At 34.8% G+C, this 14,055-nt stretch overlaps 1 protein-coding gene across 1 annotated transcript; it reads right to left on the bottom strand.

Annotated features, from left to right (window-relative positions):
* Positions 1-4,605: 4,605 nt before the first annotated feature.
* On the bottom strand, positions 4,606-7,684 carry LOC125051347 (cuticle protein 19-like). The gene is made up of 5 exons (XM_047651595.1): positions 7,569-7,684; positions 6,665-6,769; positions 6,094-6,190; positions 5,440-5,552; positions 4,606-4,673 (listed from the first exon to the last, which is right to left on the bottom strand). The coding sequence occupies exons 1-5, from the start codon at positions 7,572-7,574 to the stop codon at positions 4,614-4,616; spliced, it is 381 nt and encodes a 126-aa protein (XP_047507551.1). The 5' UTR covers positions 7,575-7,684; the 3' UTR covers positions 4,606-4,613.
* Positions 7,685-14,055: the final 6,371 nt, after the last annotated feature.

Raw genomic sequence — 14,055 nt, 5'->3', positions numbered from 1 at the left:
ACGCCCACGTAGCGCTGCATAAGTTTGCAAACAAAAATGTATTGCATTTTTGTTGTAAATAAATATTTTGTATTATGATAGCATTTCAATTACACGTATTGTTCATGTAAGGTTTCTGTAAAGCTTTCTTTAAAGATATCTTCTTAGTGGTTTCTGTTTTCTGTTTTGTTGTTTTTTTTTTCATATTATATTTACTGTACCGCCAGTATGCTTGCAACAAAGTGTTTTTTAATTTAGTTCTACGCTTGCCCGAATAAGTAATGATATTAGTAAAATAAAATAAATTCTTCCACTTGTCTCTCATCCTCGCCACCATTTTCCAATCCCCGCTATCCCTTTTATTCCTTCCCAGGTTTGTGATGGGCGTCTTTAAGTCATGACATATGATACGTAATAACTCTACGAAGATCGTATCTTTCCAAAAATGCCTATCTATACAATCTGCAAATGTATGCACCGAGCGAGCTCATAAATAATTGAATGAAAGGCGCTATATTGTAAACTACAAATATGGTGACTTTGACATTGCCGGCTTAACCCACACACGCCTACCTTTCTCCACTATTTCTATATTCTACAGGATGTCTGGAATTAAAATGGCGTTTGAATTACATTTTTTATTGATATGTGACACTCTTAATACCAGAGGGCTCGCGAGTGCGTTGCCGCTCTATATATTCTAGTTGAATACTTTATAATTAAATTTCCTGATAAAACAATATCGTAGTTCGAAGTTTGTGTTGCATTTTGAAAGAATCTTCACACATTTCTATTGTAATTTTTATAAATAAAAAAATATTAAGCTTTGACGAGTCTGGCTATTACTCTATCAAATAATTAGTTATTTGTAGGTTAATAATATTGAAAATAATCATTAAGTAACAACTCGATTTAAAATATTATTAGTATGTTCTTGAATAACATTATTTCGTCAGTTCAATTTAAAATAGACCCAATGTTTCGAATCGTAAACTAAAAGTATAATATACTAAGCGCTTTGATAAAGCTTTTATTGAACTATATTTAGATTTTTGATTGCACATTCGTTTGTTTATTTATTTAAGTACAAATCTGTAATTATATTAATAATGAATCTACTGTTTTTGTATTAAACCAAAAACCTTCTATATTACACTTAAAACTTTTTCTATGACAATGCTGAACTTTTTGCCTCCTGTATACAAAATAAACATTTATCAAATCAGTGAAGCGATTAAAAGAAATGTATGAAAATAGCTTCTTGCCATAAACATTCTCATCATAAATCCTGCTTTGGAAGAATTAATTAATACTAATTTACTTTATAATTAGGATCATTCGGAGGATAGGATTTTGAGTTCATTAACTGTTTATCCCACGCATTCTATACATAAAAGTAAATAAAGATAAAGTTAATACTTTATATCCTAATCGGTAATCTAGTCAAGTTTATATATGTTAACGTAAAATTGTAAACACCGTTAGATTGTAATCTATCTCGCGAGATTATAAACTGTCGAAAGATTGTGAACCTCAGCTTACTGCTTACAATTTAACGTATTATTATTCGGTAGATTGTACTACACTAAATTAGTTATCATTCAAACTTCTTTGGTCAATTACAGATTAATTTTACTTTTCAACAATTTCATATAACTACCGAATAATAATACGTTAAATTGTAAGCAGTTCGTTGAGGTTCACAATCTTTCGACAGTTTATAATCTCGCGAGATAGATTACAATCTAACGGTGTTTACAATTTTACGGTGACATATACGTATATTTTGTGCTACTAAGGGGCTTCAGCGTGCGACTCTCATCCCTGAGGTCGTAGGTTCGATCCCCGGCTGTGCACCAATGGATTTTCTTTCTATGTGCGCATTTAACATTTGCTCGAACAGTGAAGGAAAAAATCGTGAGAAAACCGGCTTGCTATAGACCTAAAAAGTCGACGGCGTGTGTCAGGCACAGGAGGCTGATAACCTACTTGCCGATTAGGTTAACAAATGATCATGAAACAGATACAGAAATCTGAGGCCCAGACCTAAAAATGTTGTAGCGCCACTGATTTGTGTTTAGGTACTAAGGCCCATGTATTTTTATCACAATCTATCTAGCCAATAATTATAATGACATTGTCTTCTTTACGCGAGTTCGAGACGTTTAAATGGCACATAAGACGATAAAAACTAATACTGGTCGCCGACCTGCGAAATGTATTAGTGTGTACGCAGACACAGGTACCTACTCGGTGTTCCATAAATCTCACAGCCCGATTGGACATATGTGGCTGACAGGTATTGCAAGGTTTTGAAACACCGCCAACTAAGTTACCTAAACTTATATTTTTCTTTGTTAAAACCGCTAGGATATACTTTTAGCCCTCCCGACATTGAACCATTGTTTTAAAGTCAACTATTACGTTTTACCACTTGTCTGACTCCGTATGTTGTCTTAAACGTGTTTTGCCGTATTTGGGAAATTTACGAGGTTACAATGAATCATATTACTGCAGTGTAGCAATAAGGGATATTGGTGATGTAACAGATTTGTACGAGTAATATTTGCATTTCGATAACTTTAAATCTTACGTAAGAACAGTGTACACATACAAATCCTACTCTACATTACCAGGCATTGCGGGAGTTTGATTCACGGAGAATAAAAAACTGTTTTGTCAGGAACAACATCGATCAAATACTACTACTATGTTATTATTATTGATATTTGCGAAAGTTTGTAAGTATGGATGTTTGTTACTCTTTCAGGTAAAAACAACGGAATGGATTTCTACAAAAAAGCCCACCACAGTATATATCTATATCTTACGTGTAGGTACAAATAGGGAAACATAACTTTAATAAAAATTAATTTCAAATGCACATTCGGTAATAAATTGATTCCTAAATGAAAATACTTTTATCGCGTCTGGTATTTTAAGTGAATAAAATATGTCTTTCACGCCACATCATTTAAACAAATACATATCATTGAATTCTGCACAGACGAAATCGTGGGCTCTAGCTAGTAATCAAATAAAATGGAGTTTTACATAAATTTTAACCAATATATTCTTAAAAACAATGCTCTTATAGTATATGATTGTGTGAATGCAACAAAGCGACTTGCATTGAGAAAGAGCTTGCGTATTTAAAGAAACGAATAAATAATGGACAAATATAAATTTAAAAAGTTTAAACGTTGTATTGCGATACTTATTTGTGAGGGGTGAGCGGTACTATCAACCAGGCGCTATCTTTAATTAGCGCCTATGCACTTGAACACCACGGCACAAGCGTTTCTACTCCAAAGGGAACAAAAATCAAAGTTGGAGGAAAATTTGAGCTGTTTATATTCTGCCTGTTCTGCGGCCGCGGCAGCATTTGTGCTTGTCCGAGGAAAGTAAATCGGGGCTATCGTGTCCACACAAGTAGCATCCCATACCAAAGCCCGGCCCCTCCAAGGTATCAATGACATCTTATCGGGCCGCTTGCCAGCGTCTCTAGCGATGCCTGTTGTCTCCAAAATGGCTGGAACATTGACTATTGCAAAATTAAAAAAATCATTATCAAAATTGTTTGTATGTAACGAAATTTCTACGGATTATGTAAATAATTTTAGAGCTATATAACAAGATCTACTCATACGTTTAGGTTTTTATAGCTTTGTTGTGTTAGGATTACTGTCATATTAAAGTAATAAAATTATATTTAGCAAAAAATCTCAATTCGTGTTTATATCTATTTTATGTTTCGAATAACTTAAACAATTTAATGGTCCATAAACCCCGTTTACACATAATGTCATTGAACTTTGCCTACTTGCAATAAAACGTTGCGGTTTTTCACAAATAATAAGGCTACGGACTAATAACGTGAAAACGCATAGATTGCGGCGTTTGAACACAAGGAGGGTGTCTATCAATCTATGCCCAAAATCGCTTCCCCGCCAAGATCGAATCAGCCTCAAAATTATTAATATTATTTGTTATTTTAACTCTTTTAGAAATTATAGTAATAGTGTTACCAACTCATCCTGAAGATAAGGCAATAAAGACTTCAAATACCGGGCAAACAGTTATAATTTTGTTTGTCTCTAGTAGAAGATTAATAAATCGATGTATTGTCATACACGATCATAAATTGGAACCTCGGTGTGTATCATTTGATTTTTGCCTTTATATGTGCATTTTTTGGGCGTTCGAAAAAGTAATCATTGTCCCAAATCCATGGCGTCGAAGCTTTCTTTAGTTTCCAAATCCCAAGTAAAAAAATGTAAAAATACTTGGTGAAACACCCTGCCTTTTCCACGCAAGAAGTCGCGAAACATATAGTATTAAAAATAAAATAATACCTATAACTAAATTAATAGAATTCATTTTGTATCTATATCCTATATATTAGCGAATTGTTTTTGTATATGTTCGAAGAAAAGTCGGTATCATTCATAAAATTTATATTTTATGATTTAAAATTAAATACATTCAATATTGTTACAAATTTATTTTATATTTATAAATTACTTAACAAATAACGTAAATAAAGTACCCAATCCCACAATCGTCAAACAGTCATCTGAACACAATAATAAAATCGCAGTTGTTTTTCCTAAATAGTACTTTTTAATATTTTCTTAACCAAAGAATGCCGGAAGTGAAGGTACTAAGGGAACTGCTGGTGTGTGGACCCGTACCTGAGGATAAAAGAAAGTGTTAACTGAAATTCAAACGTAACACCTGTTTCCTTAAGAAGTAGCCCGTAATTATCATATTCCATATATCTAAAAAAAATATAAATTTTTAAGGAATTCTTAAAAACCATGTATAAACAATAAGAAGTCGTCGACAATAAAAATTTGTGGACATATGGCATTCAGCTTTGGGTCTGTACAGCGAAGAGCAATTTAGAAATAATACAACAAGGTACAAGGTTCTTTGGGACATTGTCAATGCACCATGGTATATTAATGAAATAAGGGTCTTAATTTGGATGCAGTCCTAAATACGGCTAAACATAGCCTACAGGCTACATAGCCATGTGAATGCTGAGGCAATCAAACTGGTTGACACAACAGGAATAAGACGCGTAAAGAGAACTAAACTTATTTGAGATAATAAACCTAGTGTAGTGAATATAAGTGCAAGTGCGGTGCAATCACAGCTTGAATCCTTCTGACATGCATTCAATTATTTAAATTTAATTAACTAAAATCGACTTTAGAACGTAAATTGCAAAAGAGTTTATAATCTATATGAACTTCTTGATGAATTACGCGTTGTATTGGCATCTTTTTGGCTTTGCGTTCATTCCCAATATTAAATATAATGTAGTAGACTATAGTGTTCACGTTTCTATGCTATATGCCACAAATAAGAACAAAAAAAGGTTGTATTTCGTATACATTATCACCTTTATATGATATAAGTGCGCAGTTTAATTATGTATGTATTCATACTTACAGGATGCGTATAATGCCCAGTTTTGTGTACAACAGCATTAAAACCATTATGATCATCAGCAGTGTATGTCACCGTGCGCGTAGATCCGTCAGGCTCCACTAGAGAATAGCTTCCTGGATAAGAAAATATCACGTTACTTAATTCAACTACTTTTATTATTTCTGATATATATATTGTGTGAGGTATTCGATTCATAAGTAAGGGAAAAAGCAAACAGACAAACCAGTGGCGCTACAATATTTTTAAGTCTGGGCCTCAGATTTCTGTATATGTTTCATGATTGTTTGAAAATAAAATAGGCAAGTAGGTGGTAGGTGATCCGCCTCTTGTGGCTGTCACACGCCGTCGACTTTTTGGGTCTAAGGCAAGCCGGTTTCCTCACGATGTTTTCCTCACTTCAACGTTCGAGCGAATGCCATAAGCGCACATAAGCAGAAAGTCCTTTGATGCTCAGCCGTTGATCGAACCTACGACCTCAAGGATGAGAGTCGCACCAGGCGCACACTGCCTAAGTAACTAACTAACTAGTAAAATCTCGAAAGACATAATGTATAGAATTTAATTGAATCTGTAAAGATTATCTAGAACCTCGTAGAGCAAGAAGTCAATAGTCAAAAAACTATTACACACATTTGCATTGTACAATAATATCACCTCTTACTACATCGCCACTTCTCTCTTCTTGTTGTGACTTAATATCTCCTGTGTGCGGATCCTTTACTCCATAGTTGAATGCGTATCTGGGATAAGTCTGTTGACAAATTTCAAAAGTATGGTCATCTAAAACTGTACTAAAGGACTAATTTATAACGTAAACATTACATATATTATGCTGGTACTATCGTCCGAGCATTTATCGTGTTCTATTGAATACAATTGATATTCTGAAGAACATGTACCTAACTTGAATTGACGAAGTTAGTTTTATTTATTTACATACAATAAATCTACCTAAAAACACAAAAACAAGGGGTGACTTTGTTGCGGTTTATTAGTAAATAATAATATGTTTAAGTTAGATAAAAGTCTGGGATCTTTGGCCGTATTTTAACAAACCAAACGATATCGTATGTAAGTACAAATAACCCAACTGTATGGAGAAACTAGGGGTAAAGAACACTTAGCGCCAGTAGGAAATAATCAAATGTACGGAATTTACGTAAGCCCCGTGAAATTTTTAATTTTAAATTAAATATATATATATTTAAATTAAATCGTTACTTACAATAGGTTGAACAGCAACTGGTGCGTGAATAGCTGTCTGGTAGACAGGGGCAAAGATAGGAACTGCTAGTACTGCACTCACACAGGCCAGAAGACCAGCCCAAAGCTAAAAAAAAGCAGCAAAATATAGTAGTTTGGTATATGGTTTTGGCAATTTAATTTGAATTATGACTTTTTATTTGAGCAGAAAATAAATGTTTATTAGGCCTCAAACTTGGGAGTTAATTAATGTATTTAATAAAATAGTTTTATTTAATAAACCCGTAACCAATACCAAAAGAATCAAAATGTTCTTGATTAATTCCTTAGTAATAATGAACAGTAGTGGGTCGGCGTATGATTAATTAGTCCATAGTTCGATTCCTGGCGAAAAATTAACGTTTTTGTGCAATTAACTATGCAACCGAGAGGCAACCTAATCTAAAATTTCGTAACTTAAGCTTGCCTAACCCAAGGCCCCCCTCTTTTTTAGGGTTACGCTTTTTAACAATATTAATGTAGATTAAATAAAAAGAGCAGTGTTGGCTTAGAGGCTCCAGCATGCTACTCTCAATCCTAAGGTCGTAGGTCGCGATCGAACCTATGGACTTCCTATGAATGAAGGAAAACATCGTGAGGAAACCGGCATTTTTTAGACCTAAAAAGTCAACGGTACACATGATCACCTACTTGCCTATTAGATCAAATGATCATGAAACAGATAAAGACCTCTGAGGCCCAGACCTAAAACAGTTTTAGCGCAACTGATTTATTTATTATTAATATTTCAAATCATACGGATTCTTTTAATTACGGATCTTAAGATGACATAGAATTCATAAAACTGGATAACTGAAGGGAAAAAATATTTATAAATCAAAGATAATGCTAATATAGATTCAAATTCCTACAAGTATGCAACTCACCAACATTGTGCCAAAACTAACACTCGCGATAAGATCTGGCTTAACCTAACTAGCTTCTCGAAATATCCTAGCTTTATAAAGCCCCTTCTCAGATACAGACATAGTATTGGTAGCAAAAACTATTTCTAAAAATTCCTTCGCTATATTCGCTATTTGATACTAGAAGAAACTATTGAGTCTGTGCACACATATCTATGAAACAAAAGTAAACTATAGATTTATATTATCTAGAGAGATTTTTGATAAAAACATGGCGATTTTATTGTTTGATGACATAAATAATTTTTAAACTATATTGATGATACGATAATATAATTCATGTATTCATATAGAGTCATATAAATGTGATTCCTTATTTAAGGACACTATATTAGCCAGGTATCAAACTCAGACAAAACACGTGCGTTAATGTTTAGGATATGGATATTTATAAATAAGTGTTACAAATATTAATGTTCTAATTTAAAGGTTTTGAAGAAACTAGCTATACTAAATACTCTCACGCTTACAAAAATAGCCAAAAAAAGAGCGCCGTTGTTCTTATTAGTTCCACAAATCAACTTTCTCCTTATAGGCATAATATTTCATTTAGCCTTGTTCAAACAAGAACATATACAAATATTACTAGAAAAACAGCAATTTATTTATTAGGCATTTGACACAATTATTACAGTATTGACAAGTATTAGTGTTCTAAAGCAACAAGTTTTAAATTTTTTCCATAATCCCATAATGAGGTACGTGGCAGACATATTTCTCAGACTTACTTAAGTACTGCTATCATACAGCTCACCGTTCTCTGGGTGGAACATAATTTCTTACGCCACGAGAAAGGTTTCATTGTAGGAGAAGTGTTCATTAGGGTCCCACTGCGGATCGATCTCAGGACCACCACTTTTAGGGTCGCTCTCTCTATACTTATACATTATTATAGCATATTTACATATTCATATACTATTTTTATGAACTAATCTGCGACATAGTATAGATATATAGGTCTGCGAAGAAGCTGTATATCTAGAAATTCTATCTAGAAATGCAATTTTCAAACCTGTTGCTAATTTATAAATGTAATTCAACGGAAAACAAGATGTATTTTTTAAACGTGACAACTTTAATTTGGTAATAACGTTTGACTCCAATTTCTTATTCAATATATTGGATAAGAAGTTGGACTGGAAGGCATAAGGCAGCAATACGTATGTTTACAAGGTGTTTACAAAGTATTACTTTAAATATTACGCATCATCCCGGCTAAATGTCAGTGCTTAACCTAGCAGATACATGAATATTAATAGAATCTTTATAAGACTTGCACCTACATAACTGGTTTTAATTTTTTGTAATCAAATCAAGTATTTATGTGAAAAGAAGAAGGAAAAAGGCCGACTTTTTTATAGAACAGGGGGAAAACGGGTAGGAGGCTCATCTGATGTTAAGTGATGCTGCCGCCCATGGATACTCTATTTTTTCTCTCTCATTTTCTTTCCTATCATATGGAAGGCATCGAATTTTTATACACTTGTAGTTTTGTATGCGGTGGTTTGCTTTATTTTAATTTATTAATAGTATTAAATCATGGTCGTTTAATATAATTAATTGTAATTTTTAATCAATCTTCTTCCTATAGTGCCATCTCCTTGCGAAGGTTGGCGATCAACATGGCTAGTTTAGTTTTGGATGCCACGCTTCTTATGGTAGGGGAGCCCAAGAGGGGATTTCGGGATTTACTAAAGCGCGGCAGATTAATATATAGGGGGATACCTTGTACCCGGTTAAGTACCTCCACAAAATATGAGGCCCATATATAAGGCCGCCCGTGAAGGAGACAGGATCAGATTAGTAAAAAAAAATTGACCATCAGAAATTCCCGAGCGCGTCAGATTAAGGTAGGGTTTTTTTTTTTTTTTTTTTTTTTATATACATGTGTCTTTACTAAGACATCATGGCACATTACAATCTAGCCTAACTTAAGACTAATAAGTAATTTAAGTCTAACCTAATTTACTAATAAGGATTTTTTCATAAGAAAGTGTCCAATAACACTACTTACAGTCTCTATTAAAGGGAAGACACTCTGTTCTTGTGTTCTATTTTTTTTTTCTTTCACTCACTGTGTATTTAGTACTGACGTGCACTAACACTAATTCACTAGTTCAAATGGTTTTGTCCTTTTAAGTCTTCTCACTAGGCCAGTGGTGTCAAGGAGTTGAATAGCCTCGACATTCACGTGATGGTGGAGCCTATGTTCGTGGGCTCCAGCAGTCTTTTTTATTATTGTGGCGACGTCCTCTATATTAAGGTCCCGATGGAGGTCGTTATTGCGAATATACCAGGGAGCATTGACTATTCCCCTGAGCACTTTGTTTTGGAATCTTTGGATTACTTGGATGTTACTATTACTGGTGCAGCCCCACAGCTGGCAACCATAAGTCCATACAGGTGTCAGGACTTGTTTGTAAATCAATAATTTATTTTGAACTGATAACGCGGAATGCCTTCCGAGCAACCAGTACAATTTAGTGTAACGGAGATCCAGCTCTTCACGCTTCTTTTTAACATGGACCTTCCATCGGAGTTTGGTATCCAGCGTCATACCTAGGTACTTAGCTGAATTTTGGAACGGCACTTTGACGTTATCAATATATACTGGCTGGTAATTTGATGTTTTGTTGGTAAAGTTTATGTGAACTGATTTAGACTGATTTAATCGTATCCGCCATTTTTTGGTCCACAAGCCAACAGTATTTATGGCTTTTTGTAGTTTTACTACCGCTTCCTTTTCAGTATCTGCCGTAGACATGATAGCAGTATCATCGGCAAAGGTAGCGATTACGTTATCTTCTAGTTCAGGAATATCGCATGTGTATAAGAGGTACAGGACCGGACCTAATACACTCCCTTGCGGCACCCCAGCTTTTATTTCTTTCAGTTCTGAATAATCATCTTCTTGTCGTACTCTAAACATTCTTTGTGTTAAGTATGACTCTAGTATATTTGAAAATTGACGAGGCAGTAGTTTCTTTAATTTATAAACAAGTCCTCGGTGCCACACTTTGTCAAATGCTTGAGCTACATCCAGAAAGACCGTGGAGCAGACTTTTTGTTCTTCTAGTGCTTTTTCTATATTATTTGTAATTCTATGAACCTGCTCAATGGTAGAATGTTTTTCTCTGAAACCAAATTGGTAATCCGGTATGAGCTGCTTTTTGGCAATAATAGGGTTAAGACGTTTGAGAAAGAGTTTCTCAAATAGTTTTGCTATAACAGGTAACAATGAGATTGGCCTGTAGGACGTTACTTCGTGTGGTGGTTTTCCTGGCTTAGGAATCATTATCACTTCCGCAACTTTCCACATATTGGGAACATATTGAAGTCGAAATGAAGCATTAATTAAGGTTGTCATTTTAACTACAGCTTTACGGGGGAGATGCTGTAGTACCTCACCAGTAATTAAATCAAAGCCTGGCGCCTTTTTTTTAGTTAAACATTTAATTTCACTTAAAACTTCTTTTGGTGTGACTAGACGGATGTTTAGTTGTTCTGACGATATTTCTTCGAAGTCAAGTGAATCTTCTTCATCGATTTGAAATATATTTTCTAGATGATCAGCAAACCTTCTAACTTTTTGTATATTACTTACAGCCCAATTCCCATCAGACTCTCTCAAGGGAGGAATATGTGTTGTAGGTTTTTTGATATTTCTTATCGCTTTCCAGATGGAGTAGTTGGTGGAACCATCAGAAGTTAATTGGTTTAGGAATCTCTTTATTGAAGTATCTTTATGTATTTTAATCTCTCTCCTCAGTTGTTTAGTGAGGTTATTCAGATGTTTTTTGTCTTCAGGACATCTTGAATGCCACCTTTTTCTTTGAGCTCGTTTTGTCTTTATCAGATTTATAATCTCTTCTGGAAAGTAGTTGTTTTGTACCTTTTTCTTAAATTTTGGAGTATTGCTCCAAGCAGCTTGTTGGATGTTCTTTGTAAATTTATTTACTTCTAAATCTAATTGTTCCTCAGTCTTTAAAGGTACTCTTAGGTCTATAATATTCTCAAGATAAATTTTGAAGCTGTCCCAGTCCGTATGCGGGTTCACGAGACATGGATTCAGTTTCCGCTTTACAGGGTCTTCGCCAATTGTGAGTAAGATTGGTGAGTGATCTGAGTTCATATCATAAGCTTCCTCTATTTGGAGAACATTTGGTGATACTTCTCTAAATATGAAGAAATCTATAAGATCTGGTATTTTATTCTTGTCTGTTGGCCAGTATGTAGGCTTCCCTGTCGAGATTGCATCACATCTCAAATCTTTCATAGCATTAAATAGTTCTTTTCCTTTAGTCGTTATTAATCTTGATCCCCAGTAGGTATGTTTTGCATTGAAGTCGCCTCCCAAAACAAATCTATTTCCAAGACTTTTTAGCAGGGTTGTGTACTGGTCGTACTTAAGTGCATGTCTTGGTGGGCAGTAGATAGAAGATATTGTTAATGGACACCGTTTCATTGATAGGCATACAGCCACAGCCTGAATATGTTCTTTTTCATATTTAAAGACCTCATGGTGTTTCAAACTGTCCTTTATTATAACTGTACTTCCCCCGCTGGATTTATTACTTGGGTGAAGGGCATGGTAGGCGTTATATCCTTTAAGTTGAATGTACGACTCCCTGGTAAAATGTGTTTCCGATACCAAGCAGATGTCAATGTTTTCATGTTTAAGAATTATATGAAGTTCTCTTTGGTGTTTTAAAAGCCCATTAGCATTCCATGCCATTATTTTTAAAGACATCATTGCTTTGGACGTTTAGAAGCTGCTATTTTGGTGCTGCTTTCTAGTTTTTTAAGTCTTTCATCAAAAGATGTCAATAATGAAAGTATGGTGTTAATCTTTTCATCTAAGTCTGTGTTAGATTTAGTCTCATTTTGTGTTGAGGATAGAATCTTGGGACCTTTAGTAACCTCAGCGAAGGAAACAGTCTTGGAAACTAATTTTGCTGGTTTTACAGGTTTGTCCGTTTCAGTTTTTGATTTGGATTTTAAAACGTTTCTCATTTTTTGCAATTCTTTAGCTACAACACAGCCTCTGTAATTAGCTGGGTGTGACTCACCACAGTGAACGCACTTCGGTTTCGCGTCTCGTGGCTTGTTACAGTCTACTGTGAGATGCTTTGCAGTACATTTTACACACCTCGGCTCCTTGGAGCAGTATTTCTGTGTGTGCCCATAAGCCTGACACCTCTTGCATTGGGGGATCAATTTTGGTGATTTCAATGGCTGTACATCAATTTTGCAGCCAAGTATCGATTTTATTTCATAAATATTTTTTATGTTTTCCTGATGGTGGAAAGAGAGAATGAACATGTTTAGCGGTTCCTTGTTTTTCCAGCTATATTTGACGGCTGCGTCTAAGATTTTAAATCCTTGGAGAATGAGGTCTTCAACTATCCTTTCAGGCTTGCAAGAGGCATGCAGATTTTTTGCCATTACTCTTATTGGCCTGCTCTGCTTGTTCTCGTATGAGAACCACGAAGCATCTTCTTCTTTAAGGTGTTTTGTGATACCTCTGTAGGTAGCTTCACTATTGCTGTTAATCTTCACCGATCCATTCCTAAGCATTTTCACGGTGAAAGAGTCTTTATTTAATTCTTTTTTAAGTAAGGAATCGTAAAATGATTGGTATTCAATCACATTTTCGACAATAATCGGAGGTGGAAGGGGTTCCTTTTTGGGTTTTTCTTTGGTTACTTTATTACAAGTAACTTCTTTCATGGGGGAAGGGGAGGTGTTTAGTTTCCTTTTCTTTCTGCTTTTTTGTCGCACCCATTCAGTTTCTTTAGCCAGTTCTTCTTCGTCCGTCTCATACTGAATTGATTCAGCGGCTGCCTCATCCCTTTGTGTTAAGGGCTGATCTATTTTTTGTTCTAGCTGAGCTATTCGTTCCTTGAGTTGATGGACAATACTTTCCAGGTCTGAGCATCGGGCTCTTTCCTTTTTCAGTTCACCCACTAGTAATTGCTCGGTTTGGGTTTTAATTTCAATAACACTTGGAGATGACATCATAAATTTTATATAATAATTAAAATTATAAAGACATAACCTCGCCTTAATTCATTACACAATAACATGTATTAGGTCAACGATTCATCGTAACGCGATCGCGGCGCTGCGTCAGCGCGTTGCACGTTTTCGATCACAATATTTAATACGCGACGTTTCTAACCGAAATGAAAACAACAACTGTGAACTGAGATTAAGGTAGGGTGAGTTAATTACATCCTAAAAAGTGTATATTCCACTAATCTGACAATTTGAGAGTGACGGAAAAAAAGGGGAGGGCAACAAAGTTGTAAAAAAAAAAGTCATCTCGACATTCTCGAGCGTAGCTAATTTTTTTTTTATTTTGAAGGAAATAATTCAAGAATAATGAAAAATATATAATCTGACGATTTCCGCAAGCCGAAATAACAAAAATTCGTCGATAAAGTTA

This window comes from Pieris napi, chromosome 7 (assembly GCF_905475465.1).
Source record: "Pieris napi chromosome 7, ilPieNapi1.2, whole genome shotgun sequence".
NCBI classification, from domain to species: Eukaryota; Metazoa; Arthropoda; class Insecta; order Lepidoptera; family Pieridae; genus Pieris; species Pieris napi.
This window is presented reverse-complemented; position numbering and strand designations above follow the sequence as displayed.

Bases quoted from the DNA above. Each gene is read 5' to 3' on its own strand.
- LOC125051347 (XM_047651595.1), bottom strand. The intron at 6,191-6,664 runs GTAAGTAACGAT...ATTTGTCAACAG, and splicing joins CAGTTGCTGTTCAACCTATT to ACTTATCCCAGATACGCATT. The intron at 4,674-5,439 runs GTAAGTATGAAT...TTTTATCCTCAG, and splicing joins CTGGGCATTATACGCATCCT to GTACGGGTCCACACACCAGC.